Source organism: Oncorhynchus clarkii, unplaced genomic scaffold (assembly GCF_045791955.1).
Source record: "Oncorhynchus clarkii lewisi isolate Uvic-CL-2024 unplaced genomic scaffold, UVic_Ocla_1.0 unplaced_contig_1262_pilon_pilon, whole genome shotgun sequence".
Taxonomy (NCBI): Eukaryota; Metazoa; Chordata; class Actinopteri; order Salmoniformes; family Salmonidae; genus Oncorhynchus; species Oncorhynchus clarkii.
Genome location: NW_027260908.1, coordinates 2,056 through 21,903, shown reverse-complemented (window position 1 = coordinate 21,903; position 19,848 = coordinate 2,056). Strand labels below are relative to the sequence as shown.

General features: G+C 43.3%; 1 protein-coding gene across 2 annotated transcripts; it reads left to right on the top strand.

Annotated features, from left to right (window-relative positions):
• The first annotated feature begins 8,245 nt into the window (after positions 1-8,245).
• On the top strand, positions 8,246-16,666 carry LOC139402197 (GTP-binding protein 1-like). 2 transcript variants are annotated; one of them, XM_071146301.1, is made up of 14 exons: positions 8,246-8,706; positions 11,114-11,225; positions 11,376-11,556; positions 11,848-12,031; positions 12,213-12,377; positions 12,758-12,881; positions 13,093-13,207; positions 13,313-13,457; positions 13,544-13,726; positions 14,074-14,209; positions 14,308-14,486; positions 14,766-14,930; positions 15,433-15,483; positions 15,790-16,666. In XM_071146301.1, the coding sequence occupies exons 1-14, from the start codon at positions 8,509-8,511 to the stop codon at positions 15,901-15,903; spliced, it is 2,052 nt and encodes a 683-aa protein (XP_071002402.1). In that variant the 5' UTR covers positions 8,246-8,508; the 3' UTR covers positions 15,904-16,666. The 2 variants fall into 2 exon arrangements, with proteins under 2 accessions (XP_071002402.1, XP_071002401.1); XM_071146300.1 differs by lacking the exon at positions 15,433-15,483.
• The last annotated feature ends 3,182 nt before the right edge of the window (positions 16,667-19,848 follow it).

The following is a 19,848-nucleotide window of genomic DNA, read 5'->3' as shown; positions in this document are numbered from 1 at the left end:
TATGTAGGACGATATGGAAGATAAAAAAGGAAGTCACAAGCTGACATCGTCTTACAGTATTGCATTTTGGAAGCAGGCCCCCATCAAAGAAGAAACGGACTCTTATGACTGCCTCTGCCTCTCTTTCCCAGGACCACATTTTAAGATCAGCAATAAAGCAGAAATGCTTATTATTAGTCAAAAGGTGGCATGATATTTCCCCATCACAGAGTACATTTCCTGGACTAGCTTGTTGGGGGTAAAGTGGTCTATCTGTGACTTTGGCCAGTGGTGGTGGGGCATCTGTGAGGTGTGTGTGAGAATGTTCTGGCGTGTGTGTAGGACGCAGGGAGAGAGAGGTGGGACCATTGGTTTGTTTATGTGAATATAGGTGGACTGAGCACTAGACTGATTAATTAGGCCGTATCTCAGCAATGGGCTCTGTTTACACATCACTCATATAAATAATCAACAAGACTCTCTCTCTTGCATACACACTGACCTCATGCACGCAGCCACACACAAATAATCAACCCAGAACACACGTAATAAAAATCTAATCAAATAATACTCATTTTCCCTACTCAACAAACAATGATCATATATATAATTTTGACAATGTCCCCGTGAGTCCACAGTTATCAGAAAATATGGGCTGTGTTCAGTACGTTTTTACGTTCTGGAATGTTCAATTGAACGGAAACGGTGCTGTACTGAACGACCAGTTGAAAAATGGGGAGGGGTTTGGTTGGGGGTTGGGGAACGCTGTCAAGTTTCAAGCCACAATTCGCCACACCCACCAAACGGGAGCAAACATACCTCAAAGTCTGTTCAAGAACTTACAAGAACGTTTTGGGGAAACGTGATGTTCAGTACAAACCAGCGGTTGGAACCGGTTCAGGGAACAGAACCGATAACCCATTTTTGTTTTGAGGAACAGAATCAGAACCGCAAACTAACGTGATCTATACTGTTCCAGAACAGAACCTTTATTTTAAAATCATGGGAACAGGTTAATAATCCGGGAATTTTGTTTTTGTCACACAAATAATGCAACAAAGCCCCTTTGTAAAGCCCTCATAGCATCATTCAGCAACTTATTCCAGTGTCGGCCTGCCTTACAGAACATATTTGCCAGGGTATGTGCCAGGGTTTTATAGACTATTTTTTGTTTTATTTTGTACTTTCTTAAATCAATAATTGTCCATCTCATGGTTCAGCTGTCAGAGTTTTGACCACTAAATACATAAGGGCATTGCATGCTTAGGCCTATAGGCTTAGATGTCCACTGTATGATATTACATAAAAATAATAACATAAAATATATATAAAGGAAGAGAAGCTTAGGACTCGCCCCGAGAGATAGAGAGAGAGAGAGATGCCAGCGGCCATGCTGCAACACCAACATGCATTTCTTTATGTCAGACAGCTACTGCGTCTAATATACAGATAAAGACCTACAGAAGGAGGCTACTTCGTTCATTTTCGATCAGAATATTTTGTATAAAGATAAGCATTATATTGTTAGATTATCGGAGTAACTCTGGTAGGCCTTAAACGTCTTCCTGACCTCAAGTTCCAATGTCAGAGACAGTTGCTCACTGCCTTTATATCATAGGCCTGTAGTAGTGAAAGCCTCATTATAGCCACACCACACCAAACCTTCAGAAATGCTTCTAAACTTATTAAGGTAATATCAAAACTAAGTCAGGCCATTGTTTATAGGGAAAATATGAGTACGCTATTATGTTGCCGCAAACACAGAATTACAGTTAGAACTTAAATTGGCCAAAGAAAATGTCTCAACAGAATGAAACAGAACACTTGCAAACTGGTTTTCGCCACTGTCGTAACGTTTGCTATCGTTAAATGTGAAGACTGTTATATTATCAAATCAAGTAATGAACTAGGAAGTCGGGGCACCACGGGAAAATGTTGTTTATAGAGTTGCAATTTCCCAAATATAACTCTACAGATATTTTATTATCTTATCAATTACAGTCTTCTATTAATGTATTATTACCTCATCAGTCTCATTCCCGAATGCCGCAAACCCTTGGATCTCTGCACAAACCCTAGCATCTGAAATCATGAATCAGCGATATACAAATTGGTTTAATTACTTATTTACTAACTAACTAATCAATCACAGAAATACATAAACACACACAATAGTTATACATGGTTTGATATACACTGACATGATACACTGAAAAGTCCCTAGTGGGCTATGCCGATATGATGGCTTGGTAGACAAAGGAAAGGGGTGGGGCCAGCTCAAGAGCGGGAAACTCAGAGTGGACCTACGTCGACTACACTACACTCATGGGAATGCTTATACTTTGAACATGAACAACCACTCATTTGAAAGTAAATTGCAATTCACATATTTATGAGTGTATGCCTTTGTTGTCCCTTTCTGCGAATGCCGGTCTGTCTGCTGGATAGTCAATCGACAGAAAGTCTCTGGATGGTCCACCAGAGATCAAAGTCTTTCGTAGTTGTAGTTTGTTATAATGGATATGTCAGAGTACCATTTGGTCGTTCGACCGGTTGGGTTTACCAGACTAAAGAATTTAAACAGCTGCAGCCTGAATAATTGGTCTTTAGTTTGTAGATTTCTTAATAACCATTTCAGCATGGGGATGATCTCCACCTTCTCTGGCCTTGTCCTTTGGTAAAGTTGCCAACCATTTCAACATGTAGCGGCAGCTCTATGTTTTCTGGTCTAATGTAAATTTTGTCGGAAGTGGGTTTTATACTTAGTAGAAAAGGGGGCGTTCCATGACGCCATGTAATGTCTGTGTTCATGGGGGCGTGGCCACTGACTGATCCTAAGTTACTATGAAAAACAATTCTCATTTAGAAGACTAAGATCACATTGTTATCTTTCCAAAAGTATTTCTATACTCAATAATTTATTTTATACAATATTCAGATGCATCCCCCATAATTGAGAAGTGTATACAAACAAAGAAACAGTAATATGTGTCTCCTATCCTTCATGAGGTCACCAAATGAAACAAACTAGACATGACTGTCCTTAAGTGTCCACGGACCACTCCAACTGCTTGGAATACAGAAATACTGTTGAATTATTCAACCTTTTGATGACCAAGTGTCTCTCTGTGTTCCACAGACATTCCAATCTCAATACTACAGAGCCCAGAAGCATAGTACTTTACGAGCGCCATAAAGCGGCCCCCTCCACCTCTGTGGGAGAGAGAGGGAGCTGTAGAGCGGACCCCTCCACCTCTGTGGGAACCCACTGTAACCTGATCCTTCAGATCCTCACAGGAGAGTCATGACACCACAAATGTTTTGAACAGGCTATATTGCAGCAATTACCCCAAAACGCTAGTGCCTACCATACCCAACACATGACAGCAATAGCCTACTGTTATTTATTTTACAACAGGCCTACTTATAATCTATCTTAAACTAAATAAGGATCACACAATAAAAAAAGACAGATCCAACTAAATTCAGCCAATGAAAATGTCAAAATTTGGCATATTTAAATAACTTATTTTGATTAATAAATAGGCTAACAATAATAACCATGATATACAATAACAATAATGATAAAACAAATTACAAATACAAAAATAAATACATGTAAGTTCCAAAATTGCAATCTACCTGAATAGTGAGTTTCACAGCAGCCTGCATTTGGCCGCTCCAAAGTTCTTCTCATCTTAGTCCAATACAATATGAAAACGTGTCCACACAGAGGATATTCCTCTTGTAGGCTTTTCACTGTAGGCATCGTGCAAACTGCTCCACAATGTAGCAAACGTTCAAGCGAACTGAACTTACCTCTGAACTCACTGCTAATCACCATTCCTCTCCCTTCCTCTGGTATATAAAGCAGCTTGTTTTACCTCAGTATTAGTTGAGTGTTTGTGGCAACATAGACCATTTAACAGACAATGTCACAAAAATGATGTGCAAGCTTCAATGGGGCAGAGGTCCATGAGTTGTTGTGATTCTGATTGGCCAGATCAGATCACAGAACTAGTGATAATGACAAGAAATTGCCGTATGGGGAATCGTAGGCTAGTTTTATGTTGTTTTGAGTTTTTTTGACTGATGTCATGTCTGTGCTAATGTGGCAAATAAATGGCTAGCTAGCTAACAACTGTAACAATGTATTTGAGAGACAGCAATTGTTCATTGTACAAATGTATTTGTTTTCAATAAACATTGGAGATTAAATATAGTTTACATGTTGTCAACAATCTAATCCAACCTTGTCTGTTTTGCCCCATATTTACACTCATAGCCATGGAAAGTAGGGGTGCTGAGGGTGCTGCAGCACCCCCTGAAAAATCTAATATTTATCATAAAAGTAGTGCACTTGTCACGATCGCCGTCGTTCGTGGAAATGACAAAACCGACCGTGAAGCTTACTAGGGCTATACAGGCCACTAACAAAGACAACTTCCCACAAAATACAAAAGGAAAAAAGGCTGCCTAAGTATGATTCCCAATCAGAGACAACGATAGACAGCTGTCCCTGATTGAGAACCATACCCGGCCAAAACATAGAAACACAGAACATAGAGTTTCCCACCCGAGTCACACCCTGACCAAACAAACATAGAGAATAAAAGGATCTCCACGGTCAGGGCGTGACAGCACTGGGCCTTTACTAGTATTATCGGACTGATATAGATGTCTGTAGTGGGGGCAAAACATTTTTTTCAGCATCTCTGCTTTGCTGAAGAAAGGTAGTTGTATAATTAAGAACAGGATCTTGCAGGTTTCAATAGTTGGAATTGTAAGAGTTGTTGCCCAGTCTTTTCCTCTTCTCTGTGATGTCATTCTAATGGAGTCCAGAAAGAGCTAAACCCTTTCTCTGTGATGTCATTCTAATGGAGTCCAGAAAGAGCTAAACCCTTTCTCTGTGATGTCATTCTAATGGAGTCCAGAAAGAGCTAAACCCTTTCTCTGTGATGTCATTCTAATGGAGTCCAGAAAGAGCTAAACCCTTTCTCTGTGATGTCATTCTAATGGAGTCCAGAAAGAGCTAAACCCTTTCTCTGTGATGTCATTCTAATGGAGTCCAGAAAGAGCTAAACCCTGTTCTCAAACATTCACATCAAAAGGTGCAAAGTTATGGGCAAAGACACAAAACATCCACATCAAATTAAATATTTTTCTTGATCAAATAACCCCTTTTTGTGCAGTATTAATTTAACATCTTACAGACCACTTAATGTACATGTACATTACTGTATTGTACCTAGGCTGGTCATCTAGGTTTGTACCTGTAGACTTTCCATAAACACGAAGAAGAAAATGCACAATACAGTAATTGAGTACATCGAGAAATCAAGGGGTTTGTGATTATGTGATGTGATAATGTGCCTCAGTTGGTAGAGCACGGCCCTTGCAATGCCAGGGTTGTGGGTTTGATTCCCACAGGGGGCCACTATGAAAATGTATGCGCTCACTACATCAAGCAACTATTTTCAGATCAACTGTTTTGTGCAGATAATTATCAGACTCAAGATACAAATGCTGGTAAACTCTCAAATACATTTCATTTTTTCACAAAAGTAGTGCGCTGGGCCCTTACTAGTTCTGTATTAGCGGACCGATATACTGTCCCAAAAATTGCAGCACCCCCACCCCAAATTACTTATCGCGGCTATGATTGGGCACACGCCCATTTTGTTGCTAGAAATAACCAACCCAACTATGGGGTGGCCCAATTATTTTGCATTTCCTTTTGTTGTGCGTGACCTGACTAAAAACCACAACTTGTATCACACAACCATACCTACCGGCCTTAAAATCTATTCCATATCTCGATACTATCCCCAATATGCTCCAGTGTCTTTGTGCTATGCTTTTTTAGTTAGTTAATCAATACTCTGAACTGGAAACCTTGTCTTCAACTCACCCTCATTGCAATATCACTCCTCAACCTAGCCTAAGATACAGTCAAATCTAATCCTTATCTGTAACACCAAAGACACAGTGGTTACCTAAAAGGAACTCCAAGATAAGCAGTGACATACAACAGTAGGCTGTGGCACAGGATGTGGCTTTTCTGTGAATTTGGAGATGGAGGCCGATAGATCAGCATCTCATCATCTGTAATCGAGGAGCTGTTCTTGAAGTGTTATTCTGCCAAGGCCAAGCTGTCCCTGTTCTCTAGGAACATGGGGGAAGCCTACATGAGCCATGATGATGATGTAATAGAACACAATTAGTGGGGAATAATGAGGCGATGCACAGCTGTGGGAAGTGAGGATAGCCCACATTTAACATACTTTGGACCGCATTGCTACTGAAGTCAGGATAGCCCACATTTAATATACTTTGGACTGCATTGCTACTGTTTACAAAAAACATATCCTCCATTCAGTAGCACACACACCCTCCAGAGAATTAGACGTTTTCCATGATCATTCTATGGTTCTGTGGTTTCATGCACACATACCCACATACCAGCACAGTATCAGGCCAAATTCAGATGACATTGTGTGTTGCTAAATGTGGTGTAAGAGTTCAATGTGTAGCACAGACTCAGTTCCCCTGGGCTGGTCTTGAGACAGTCATAAGACTCAATTACAACACAGAAACCAGAGCTGGATGGACAGAGGAAACAGCTGCATAACTGATACTTCTTCTACAGCAAACTGTACACTGGGTTAGATATAGAGGACAATGTTCCAGTCACGTAAAGGAGTCCAACAGATCTTTACACAACATCATTTTATTATAATAATTTGGTTTCTGCTTATATTTATCATGTACAAGTGTGTATTTTACACATGTGGTTATTGGAAATGTGTTTTTTTGCATATCCTTCTCTTCCTGAGAAACCCTCGGAGAGTGGGGTCATGGCCAGGGTCTGCCATTATCAGTGGCGAGCGACCATGGGGCAGTTACGGTTAAGTGCCTTGCTCATGGGCACATCGACAAATGATTCACCTTGTCGGTTGGGGGATTTGCCCACTATCATTCGTAATATTTATGTTGGTCACCAGCACACTATTTCTCAGGCTTGGGCACACCCAGTTACTGGAAACTGTGCACATGGCATCTGAATAACGTTATCCACATAAACCATTCCTCCCTCATCTATACTGCCCTCGTGTGTTGTCACTGGGTAGTACACTTGCAATAGAAACCATAATATCGGCCTACAGTATATGCCAAATTCACATCACATTTTATTTGCCACTCGCGCCGAATACACCAGGTGCAGACTTTACCGTGAAACGAGCCCTTTCATAAAAATGTAGAGTTAAAAAGTAAAAACAAATGTGCCGAATTAAAAAGGAAATCGTTGCCAACATACACATCATAGGCCATCATCCAGCCTACATATCAGTCAGTCAGACTGAGCGGCACTGATCATTACTAAATCATATTAAGTAGGTAGACTTGAGTAGGGAGAAAATTTTATTTAATTTCCATGGAAAAAATATTATCTTGGGTATGAAACCTCCCTGGACTGTATTTAGCCCCTGTACCTTCCTGTATGAAACTCACTCATTTCAATTCAATGGGCTTTATTGGCATGGGAAACATATGTTAACATTGCCAAAGCAAGTGAAGTAGAAAATAAACAAAAGTGAATTAAACAAAAATGAACAGTAAACATTACGCTCACTCATTATCTATATGTGTCATAGACTAACGTTACTACGGCCGCTGCCAAGAGGTCTATGCCTTTGTGTCACAGTTGGTAGTGTGCCTGCCCCATGATTGCACACTGGCTGACTCGCTGGCAGGCTACATCATAGCTTCGTGGTCTGTTTATACCAATGTCCCATCAGAATCATCAAATGCTAAGCTAACTACGTCACAGCTCTTGCCTTTTCCACTTTATCAAAATATCACATTGGCATCTCACAAGGAAGTCTCCCCTGTTTGCAGATTTCCCCTCGATGACTGGTTATTACTTGGTTACAATTGACCTATGGCTTGTTTGGGAATAACGTTAGGCATGTCAGGCATGTTTTGCACCTCTTTGCATCATTCCGTTAAAGCGACTTTATCTTTATTCAATGAATGAGCAGGAACCAATCCTGATACAATGAGTTGACGCATTGCTGATATCCACCACGCCGATATTTTAACCACGCTGGACGTTTTTTCTAATTATATGTGAAGCACTCACTTGCTCTGATTGGTTTATTCTGGAATATTATTTGGGTATTCGGCGCGCAATTGGTTAGATTTTTGATAAGAAGGTGTGTCAGCAAAAAAACACCATGAACCAACCCCCTTATGTTTTTTAATTTACGTCACCGCAATTTTCTGTTGCCACTTGGAGGATTGTAAACATATGTTTTATTGCTAGCTACACAGAAAGCAGATAGCCAAAACGTACGAGATAATTGTTGTATTCTGCCTGTATCATACAATTGCTTTGTTTCTCAGTTCTGTGTAATAACTGCACATATATCAGCTGTTTAGTGGTCTGAAGCTAGCTAGCTGTCATAATAATCAACACAAGAGACAGCAAGAAGACAATATAGCAATCGTTACTGCAAAGCTGACATAATGGCATCGTTGGCTGCACACGAGCCGAATATAAGCCCGAATTCCATACCAGTCCTCGCAGACGCTCTGATGCCCGCGAGCATTTTCGCTCCGGATGGAGGAGGTTGTGGAGATCATGACGCCGGGGAAGAGTGCCTCGAGGACGGCGACCTCTTCAACGGCGAGACCGGGGATCTCGGTATTGACTTCACTAGCAAGGTAGTTAGCTAGTCGGGGCTGTGTTTATCATCTTCAAATTGGCATTTATTATGCCAAACTTGCTGTCATTCTGGCTGCTGTATTGCAAGCTAAGTTAGCTAGTTAGAATAACGATTGCGCTATATACTAATCAATCTAGCTGAGTGCCCATCTTGCTTAAAATGTTATGCAGAATTGCATATCTAAAAGTTCAGAACTATATTTGTGGCAAAAGTTTGTGGTTTTAAATGTCCTACTGACTCTGTCACCTTAAGCTTTGGTTGAGCTAACGTAGGCTAATGCAATTAGCATGAAGGTTGTAAGTAACAAGAAAATTGAAATAAAGGTGTGGATCCTTAAGAGGCTTTAGCAAGCATATCAGATGTGGTTTGAATGGGTCTTGAATGTGTTATTGCTGATGGCTAGAGAGAGGACACTCCAGCAGCAGTGTGACTCACAAACCACAGCCATGGGCATGACTCTCTTTCTCTGGTTGATGAGTCCTTATACATACTGTGCCACCACTTGGCCTGATGAAACACAGGGCAATAGGGAAATGGTGTGTGTCAGAAGGAAGTGTTTCTGGCAAATGGGCCAGGCTCAACTTACAGAGCTGAACAATGATCAGTGTGTTGTTGACTGACAGGAAACTCATCTCCCTCCATCTTTGGCACTCATCCATATCAAGATCAGGATCAACAGAGAGAAATTAACTAGAATAAACAGAAAGATGCAATACTTCTAGGACATTTCGGTGTCAATACTACAGAACAAATAGGCTAGGTCTGTGTGTGTGTGTGTGTGTTTATTTTTTATGAAACTTTATTTAACTAGGCAAGTCAGTTAAGAACAAATTCTTATTTACAATGATGGCCTACCCCTGTGCAGGGATGGGGGTTGGGATAAAAAATAAATCAAATGTAAATATAGGACAAAACACAGACAACACTACATAAAGAGAGACCTAAGACAACATAGCAAGGCAGCAACACATGACAACGCCGCATGCTAGCAACACAACATGACAACAGCATGGTAGCAACACGACATGGTAGCAACACGACATGGTAGCAACACAACATGACAACAGCATGGTAGCAACACAACATGGTAGCAGCACAAAATATGGTCCAAACATTATTGGGCAGAAAACAGCACAAAGGGCAAGAAGGTAGAGACAACAATACAGACAATAATACACACAAAGCAGCCACAACTGTCAGTAAGAGTGTCCATGATTGAGTCTTTGAATGAAGAGATTGAGATTAAACTGTCCAGATTGAGTGTTGCAGCTCGTTCCAGTCGCTAGCTGCAGGGAACTGAAAAGAGGAGCGACCCAGGGATGTGCTTACATTGGGTACCTTTAACAGAATGTGACTGGCAGAACGGGTGTTGTATGTGGAGGATGAGGGCTGCAGTAGATATCTCAGATAGGGAGGTGTGAGGTCTCAGAGGGTTTTATAAATAAGCATCAATCAGTGGGTCTTGCGATGGGTATACAGAGATGACCATTTTACAGAGGAGTATAGAGTGCAGTGATGTCTTATAAGGAGCATTGGTGGCAAATCTGATGGACGAATGGTAAAGAACATCTAGCCGCTCGAGAGCACCCTTACCTGCCGATCTATAAATGATGTCTCTGTAATCTAGTATGGGAAGGATGGTCATCTGAAGCAGGGTTAGATTGGCAGCTGGGGTGAAAGAGGAGCGATTATGATAGAGGAAACCAAGTCTAGATTTAACTTTAGCCTGCAGCTTTGAGTAATAATGACTTTAAGTCATTATTATGAAACCACTATGATGATTTAAAAATCTGCCATCAATGTATGTCTTGAAAAAGCCAAATAAGTCTTCTTCTGATGCAACACTCGGTAACAGAAAGCTGTCAGGCAAGTTCACCTGCTTTTGATTGGCCGATTTCTTTTTCCGTGGCTGGGTGCTCTGGGTGGGTAGAGATTTCAGTTTAGGACCAATGGAATGGTCTTAAATGTGCAAACCCCGCCCACTGGGGCCCGAGTGATGCAAAACGAACTCGCTCACTGTTTAGATTAATCTATTTTCACATAAATAGTGGGGAATTCACAACTCTAAATTGTCTTTATCAGGGTTCCCTAAGCTGAGAACATTGTATAGAGATTGATTTGGACTGAAAGCAAGCTTGTAAGGTAAATCTACAGCCAAATCTGAGTACCCAGATAGTCAAATGTTTTTAGACGAGATGAAAAATAAATTTTTCACAGAAATGGTGTAGCATTCATAACTCTACCCAGATAGAGGACAATACAAGATGAATAGCCCTATAGCTTTTGATAAAGTACAATTAGGCCTATATCAATGGAAATATGTGTAGGCTTTCCACCATGGCTATGTTGTAGGATACCCAGGCCTACATCAACCATTTTCTGTCTCTCCTTCCCTCCCTTGTCAGGTGGCCCTGGTCAGCCCTAATGGAGAGCAGTATGACTCGTTACTACGACAACTCCGGGAGAGGATGGACGAGGGTTGTGGGGAGACCATCTACGTTGTTGGGATGGGCTCAGGTAAGTCAGCCTCACTCACTCACTTAATGAGGCTATACAGTATGCACTGATTTGTTCCTACATTCACTAGCTCACAGAATCAGTCACTTACTGTAGCGAGTGACATTTTACACCGATAAACCCCCCCAACCCCTCACCCCTTTCTATCAGACGGAGGTGACTATGGTCTGGATGAGGGAGACATGGAGGCGTCTGTAGCCACAGTTCAGTCCCTGTGTGAGCAGACCGAGTCAGAGCTGATCCTGCTGAGGGAGCGTATCGAAGCTGGGGGGCAGGTACGCGACTACCTCATCCGCCGACGCGTGGGTGATCAAGACTTCTTGGAGGTCAGGTGAGTTGGGGGAAGGTCAAGTGTCAGGGGTCAAAGGCTGACCTGATCAACAATTAGACATGTTTTGACATTAGACCTGGGCTGACGAGGACAAGCATGTCTCTCAAATGCAATTTAAATTCAAAAAAGCTTAAGGGGACGTTGACATAAAGGGGGGAAATCCAGTGTTGTCAAAGCAACACACGAGCAATACTCTGTTTTCATCCCTCTTCTTTTCATCTTCATCTGATCTTGTGTCCCAAATGTCAAATCTCTCCTCCCCTCTCTTCCCTCCCCCCCCCCCCCTCTCAGGGTAGCGGTGGTGGGTAACGTGGATGCAGGTAAGAGCACCCTGCTGGGGGTGTTGACCCACGGGGAACTGGACAACGGCAGGGGGTTCGCCCGCCAGAAACTCTTCAGGCACAAACACGAAATGGAGAGTGGCAGGACCAGCAGTGTGGGGAATGACATCCTGGGCTTCGACCAGAAGGGACAGGTGAGGGAGATGACATAGGAGGGGCTTATAGGTGATGGATATTACACTGGGATAACATTGACATGACACTTGAGAGATGACAATGTAAGGCCTGCTTCATTGATAAATGTGTTGATGAATTGGTTTTATAGATGGAGACATGAAGTTGTTGTTGTGTGTAATCTCTGTCCCTGTATCCTAGGTGGTGAATAAGCCAGACAGCCATGGTGGCAGTCTAGACTGGACTAAGATCTGTGAGAGGTCCTCTAAGGTCATCACCTTCATAGACCTAGCTGGACATGAGAAGTATCTCAAGACCACAGTGTTTGGAATGACTGGACACCTGCCTGACTTCTGCATGCTCATGGTGAGTGAGGGGGTAGCGTGTGGGCCTTGGTGCTTTTTCTGACTTTACTATCCATCAACAGCACCAATGATGAATCTTTCACCATGTTATTTGGCTCTCTCTCCCTCCTTCCATCCTCCCTTGCTCTCTCCCTCCTTCCATCCTCCCTCCTCTCCCTCCTTCCACCTCCCCCTTCCACCCCCCCCCTCGCTCTCTCTACCCCCACCCCCCCTCGCTCTCTCTACCCTCCCCCTCGTTCTTTTTACCCCCCCCCTCGTTCTCTCTACCCTCCCCCTTGCTCTCTCTACCCCTCTCGTTCTCGCTATCTCCCCTTCGCTCTCTCTACCCCCCTCACTCTCTTTACCCCCTCTCCCTGTCTATCTCTCCCATCCTCTCTCTAGGTGGGCAGTAATGCAGGTATCGTAGGGATGACTAAGGAGCATCTAGGTCTGGCCCTGGCCCTCAATGTGCCTGTGTTCGTAGTGGTCACCAAGATAGACATGTGTCCTGCCAACATCCTACAAGGTCAGTTCCTTTCTTTCTCTTTCTGGGTGCATCTCAAGTCTAAATCTGCTTCCTTTCCTGGACTCCTTCCCCACATCTGCACTGATATGAAATAATTATACAGGTAAAACTATATTCCCTCTACCCCACCATACTGCTTTCTCTTAGATTTAGTGATGAGTATTGACAGTCATCACAAAACCTGACTTTACTGGTTGTGTTATTGTAACAGAGACGTTAAAGCTGCTCCAGAGGTTACTAAAGTCCCCAGGCTGCAGAAAGATCCCTGTTCTGGTCCAAAACAAAGATGACGTCATCGTCACAGCCTCCAACTTCAGCTCTGAGAGGTAAACGTTAAGGCACACACTTTGTAGCCACAATCACACACTCTTTATAAACTGGATTTTGCTTCAATTATGGGGGACCATAATTCAGTGTGTTTGTGTGTGTAGGATGTGTCCAATCTTCCAGATCTCCAATGTGACAGGAGAGAACATGGACCTGCTGAAGATGTTCCTCAACCTGCTGTCTTCTAAAACCTCCTTCAGAGAAGACGAACCTGCAGAGTTCCAGATAGATGACACCTACTCAGTACCGGTTAGTCACACACACAAAGCAGCTGCTACACATGCATATTGATGCCACACACACACCTCTCTAACCATGTTTACCTTCTCTGTCAGGGTGTAGGCACAGTCGTTTCAGGGACTACTTTACGTGGATTGATACGTCTGAATGACACAATGTTGTTAGGCCCAGACCCACTGGGCAGTTTCCTCCCCATTGCAGTCAAATCTATCCACAGGAAGAGGATGCCAGTCAAGGAGGTGAGAGGTGGACAGACTGCCTCCTTCGCCCTCAAAAAGGTATGTTTTCTCTTTAGTGTCCCCTGCTGGAAATGTTTGGTATTACAACACTTTTCTGATGCATAGATAGATAAATGTTTAGTTGAACTGAATGTTTTTTGCAATGAATAGGAGTCAATACCTCAAGTCTCTCTGTTTCTCTCCCCTCCCCCTACCTCTCTACCCCCTCCCTTCCCTCTCTCCCTCCTCTCTCCCTCCTCTCCCCATCCCTCTCTCCCTCCTCTCCCCATCCCTCTCTCCCTCCTCTCCCCATCCCTCTCTCCCTCCTCTCCCCATCCCTCTCTCCCTCCTCTCCCCATCCCACTCTCCCTCCTCTCCCTCCCCTCCCGCTCTCTCTCCCTCCTTAGATCAAGCGTTCATCCATAAGGAAAGGCATGGTGATGGTGTCCCCCAGGTTAAACCCACAGGCATCATGGGAATTTATGGCTGAGATTCTGGTTCTGCACCACCCAACTACGATATCACCCCGCTACCAGGCCATGGGTGAGACACACACACACACACACAGAGAAACACACAAACACAGCTGTCTCATGTCTGACTATATATCCCTCGTCATTCCTCTTTCTCCCCTTTCGCAGTGCACTGTGGCAGCATCAGGCAGACAGCCACTATCCTGACCATGAACAGAGACTGTCTACGAACAGGGGACAAGGCATCGGTCCACTTCCGCTTCATCAAGACCCCCGAGTACCTCCACACAGACCAGAGACTGGTGTTCAGAGAGGGACGCACCAAGGCTGTGGGCACCATCACCAAGGTCAGGGGTTAGAAAGGCTTATGAAGGGTATATGAATGGTTGAAAAGGGTTTATGGAGGATCATGCTCATGAAGACCCCAGAGTTCCTCCACATAGACCAGAGAGTAGACTGGTGTTCAGAGGGATACACCAAGGCTGTGGGTATCATAACCAAGGTCTGGATTTAAAGGCTTATGAATGGTTCTGAATGGTTTACGAAAGGTCATAAAGACACCAGAGTACCTGCATGCAGAGTACTTCCCTCATGCATTAATCTTATTGGTGGGTGGGTGTTTACAGCTGCTGCAGTCGACCAATAATCTGCCGTCAAACTTCAAACCCCCGCAAATCAAAATGCAATCTACGAAAAAGGCCCCGTACCGCAGAGAGGATGGAACCACGCCTGCCAATGAGGACGATTCGAGCACAGCCCGACCAGACAGTCCGCACCAATCACAACAACTGGTGAGAGAGAGAAAGTGAAGGAACGAATTGAAAGGATGGATGAAGGGAGTGGAGGGGATGGTTAGATGGCGGGTCGAGTCGTGAAAGTAATAGTTTCAGGGCAGTTGAATAGGTGTAAGTGTTTAACTTGTGTGTGTGTGTGTGTGTGTGTGTGTGTGTGGTGCGTAAGCTTTCCTCTTAACTTGCTTTACTGCTTCTAGAATGTTTTCTTCTGTAGCTGTGTCTGTCTGATCTGCCTAACACCTCTCCTTTCCCACTATTCTTCTCCTCTTCATGTTTTCACACCCTACTGTTTCCTTCCTTTTCATCGCTATTCTCATTTACTGATTACTCCACCTGCCACCCTGTCTCTTTTCCTCTCACCCTGTTTCATTCTTTTCAATTTCCACGTTCATCTGCTCTTCATCCTCTTTGTGCATTACAACGTTACTACATCCTTGATTTGCCCTCCATTCCTCCTCTTTCTCCTCTCTCTGTGTTGGTGCTTTGCTTGCTTCCCCAGCCAGAGGGGGAGGATGACCCTCAGAGTAATGAGGGAAACAAAGAGAGCAAGGTAAACAGAAACAAACAGAGCAAGATAAACAATGGGAACCAGGCAGGTAAACAAGAGAATTAGGTCAAATGAGTAACAATTGAGGCGTGGGAAATGAGTCTTGTCCAGTAACTTCTGTAAATATCCTGAAACAATGCATGCCTCAACTGATGTGAACCAAACATGAATCTTCTAGAGATGTGTCCACAGCATGTAGTTCAGTTTGATAACATCAGTCTTAGCTGGAAGTGATTTTGAATGGTAACCTCATTGTTAACCCAGTTGTTTCTGTTCTCCGTCTGTCTGATTGTGATCTGTTCTCTACAGACAAAGTCAGGAGGAGGGAGCAGGAGACGAGGAGGACAGAGACATAAAGGCAAATCAAACCAGAGCAGCTCCACCACAGCAGCCTCGTCATCAGCAGGCACAGGAGGTTCCTAAACGACACCCCTCTCAGCCCCCAAACTACAGTACTTCCTCCATCCACCTGTTTCAGCAGACAACTACCCCCCCTTCCCAAAACTACTCCACTACAATCCCCTGTCGAAAAAAAATGGGGTCATAAAATGTCCCTTTCCCCACCCCTCTCCCTCTATACCACCCGGCTATCTATCGCCTTATCAAGTGTCTTTATCACTCACACCAGAGAAAGTCTAGGTGAAAAGCAGCTCCCAGCTCTGTGCTTGTAGATGGTTACCTCTGCCTCCTCACTCTCCTCATCTTATCTCTGATTAGTTTAGAGAGCATCCTTATATTTACAGTATATGAACCTGATATGCCTTCTTTCATTGGGTCTACGGTGAGAATCACTGGAATACTGTGTATAGTTAATCATGGGCCCGAAGCCACATGGGCAGCTATTCCCTTACAGTAGAGTAACCCAGCTCCATGCACTATAGCTCATTGTTTCACTGTTTAGCAGGCATACTAGTTTCTCTCATTTCCTATTTACCACTAGAATCCCCCAATATGACATAATGAAGCATGTTTTCTATTTAATTTTATACTAAAATGTGAAGATTAATGAAAGGAAGTAAGGTCACAACTGACATAGTGAATGGTACATTTTAGTGGGCCTTCATTATGAGTGAAATATTGTAGATAAGATGTTTAATTGGCCATTTATGACCAAAAGGAAAGCCAGGGTTTGTCTGACTATCATCACACCCTTTCTCAAGTCCATCCTCCATGGCCCGGAAAGGGATTGAGTGTTTGTGGGTGAAATGGAAAATATCCTCCTCTCCTCGATAGCCACCTTTCATGGAGGACAGTCATGTGTATCCTCCTCTTTGAAGAGTTTACAACTATACTACACCCCCTGTGAATCAGCTGTTGTCTGACAAAAACATGCGCACAAGTAAATGCATTTCACTTTACACTTATTTTGGGATCACACCTGTAATTTTCCTGAGCAGAGGAGTCGTCATTTTTCAGGAGGCGAGAGGAGTTGAAGGCAACTTGTCCTGTCTAAAATGATTCCACTTACACTGAAAATAAGGTTTATTTAAGAATATAATGTACACTTGATTAGCAACTGTTTCAGTGAGACATTGATTGTAATAATAGTTGCAGTGCTGTTTGGACCATCACTGTTTACATAGTTGTGGAATTCTGTTTGCTTCTGACATTCACCAATAAAAACAGGCTTTATTGATCTCTGATTGGTCAACTGTTGTACATGAAATGAATTTATATTTAAACAGTGAAAACTATAGGCATAGGGGTTGAAATTAGGGTTAACGTTGTGTATAGTTTCAGTGAGGTTAGTGAGTCTGAACTGATACCATTTGTCTGTGCAGTATGACAGAAGTCTATAGGTACAGTAGCATTGCTACGGGTTAAGATGAGGGGAATGAATACAAGTTACTGGGATAGTATACCACCATTTTCTGATGGTTAAATACACTACCTTTCATTTAATATCAGAGCACAACAGGGAGATTGAGTTTATTTTCTTATGTATATAGTGTAATATTACTGCAAGGTGATGTGTGAAAGTCAAGTGGCTTTTCTTCAGTAATTACACACCAAGATGGAGGTTAGTTCGATGGCGGATGGACACATCCATTGTAATATAAAGAAATTAACTGAAATAAAAGTTTACATAGTTCTTCCCAGTCAGCAAAGTGACTACTACAGATACACTGTTTAGTAGCCCACAACGGAGAGCCATGTTGGCACTAAACATTTGGAGACAATAGTGGATGGAATGCAGAGTAGAATGGGATTGTTGGGTACCAACACAGATCGACAGGGTGGTTGGAGTAGGTTCCACTTCTCAATCAGCACCTCCTACTACAATACTGGTAGCAGGACACACGAACACAGGAGTACGTTCCACTTCTCAATCAGCACATCCTACTACAGTACTGGTAGCAGGACACACGAGTAGGTTCCACTTCTCAATCAGCACATCCTACTACAGTACTGGTAGCAGGACACACGGACACAGGAGTACGTTCCACTTCTCAATCAGCACATCCTACTACAGTACTGGTAGCAGGACACACGAACACAGGAGTAGGTTCCACTTCTCAATCAGCACATCCTACTACAGTACTGGTAGCAGGACACACGAACACAGGAGTAGGTTCCACTTCTCAATCAGCACATCCTACTACAGTACTGGTAGCAGGACACAGGAGTACGTTCCACTTCTCAATCAGCACATCCTACTACAGTACTGGTAGCAGGACACACGGACACAGGAGTAGGTTCCACTTCTCAATCAGCACATCCTACTACAGTACTGGTAGCAGGACACAGGAGTACGTTCCACTTCTCAATCAGCACATCCTACTACAGTACTGGTAGCAGGACACACGGACACAGGAGTAGGTTCCACTTCTCAATCAGCACATCCTACTACAGTACTGGTAGCAGGACACAGGAGTAGGTTCCACTTCTCAATCAGCACATCCTACTACAGTACTGGTAGCAGGACACAGGAGTACGTTCCACTTCTCAATCAGCACATCCTACTACAGTACTGGTAGCAGGACACACGGACACAGGAGTAGGTTCCACTTCTCAATCAGCACATCCTACTACAGTACTGGTAGCAGGACACAGGAGTACGTTCCACTTCTCAATCAGCACATCCTACTACAGTACTGGTAGCAGGACACACGGACACAGGAGTAGGTTCCACTTCTCAATCAGCACATCCTACTACAGTACTGGTAGCAGGACACAGGAGTACGTTCCACTTCTCAATCAGCACATCCTACTACAGTACTGGTAGCAGGACACACGGACACAGGAGTAGGTTCCACTTCTCAATCAGCACATCCTACTACAGTACTGGTAGCAGGACACAGGAGTACGTTCCACTTCTCAATCAGCACATCCTACTACAGTACTGGTAGCAGGACACACGGACACAGGAGTAGGTTCCACTTCTCAATCAGCACATCCTACTACAGTACTGGTAGCAGGACACAGGAGTACGTTCCACTTCTCAATCAGCACATCCTACTACAGTACTGGTAGCAGGACACACGGACACAGGAGTACGTTCCACTTCTCAATCAGCACATCCTACTACAGTACTGGTAGCAGGACACACGGACACAGGTGCTACTACGACATCAGATCAGTGCCCACTGTAGCAAAACGTTTCACAACAAAAACAAGTTTCTCTGGGACAAATTCAGGTACATTCCTCCCGGTTTGGTTCTTAGTGATACACCCCAGTCCTTGAGTCTGAGGAAGTACTTCATATGGCACAGTAGAGGTGACTACTCTGTACCTAAGGAATGCTTTCTGTATATTCCTAGTCTTCTGCACCTGATCTAAAGTATCAGAAACACTGGTGTGGACAACATACACAGTAGCTTCACCCAAGAACTAACAGCCATGGTGACAGAGAGGACTATCAACCTTGGTTACATACTAATTGCTTCCATAATAGACACATCAAAAGACCTTTGATTTGTTAGCAAGCTCAGAAAGTAAATGTAATTCGTTGATAGACATGGAAAGTCTTTTGGTGTCTCAAATGATAACCTGGCCACGGTAAGTTGCCAAACATTGCAGATAGAAATGCCATGAATAGAGCTGATGTTATTCCTTATTCTACATGTCAGAGGCATGTTTGTTCTACAATGCTTATTTCTATCTGAACATTCCATAAAGTTGCGTCTTACTGAACGCGCCCCCTATAGTGTACTATCCTCAGTAGAAAGGCTTCGGATGCAGTTTAGTTGAGACGAGGAAGTGAAACCACGATGCATATCAATGTGTTTGTAGAATGATGATCAAATGTCTGAACATTACAATACTTCCTAGTGAGAGGTAGTGATGGAAACACTAGTAGTGGGTTCTGACATAGCAGTCAATATGAAAGAAACAGAAAGATCACTCTGGTAGACACAGCATGTGTGG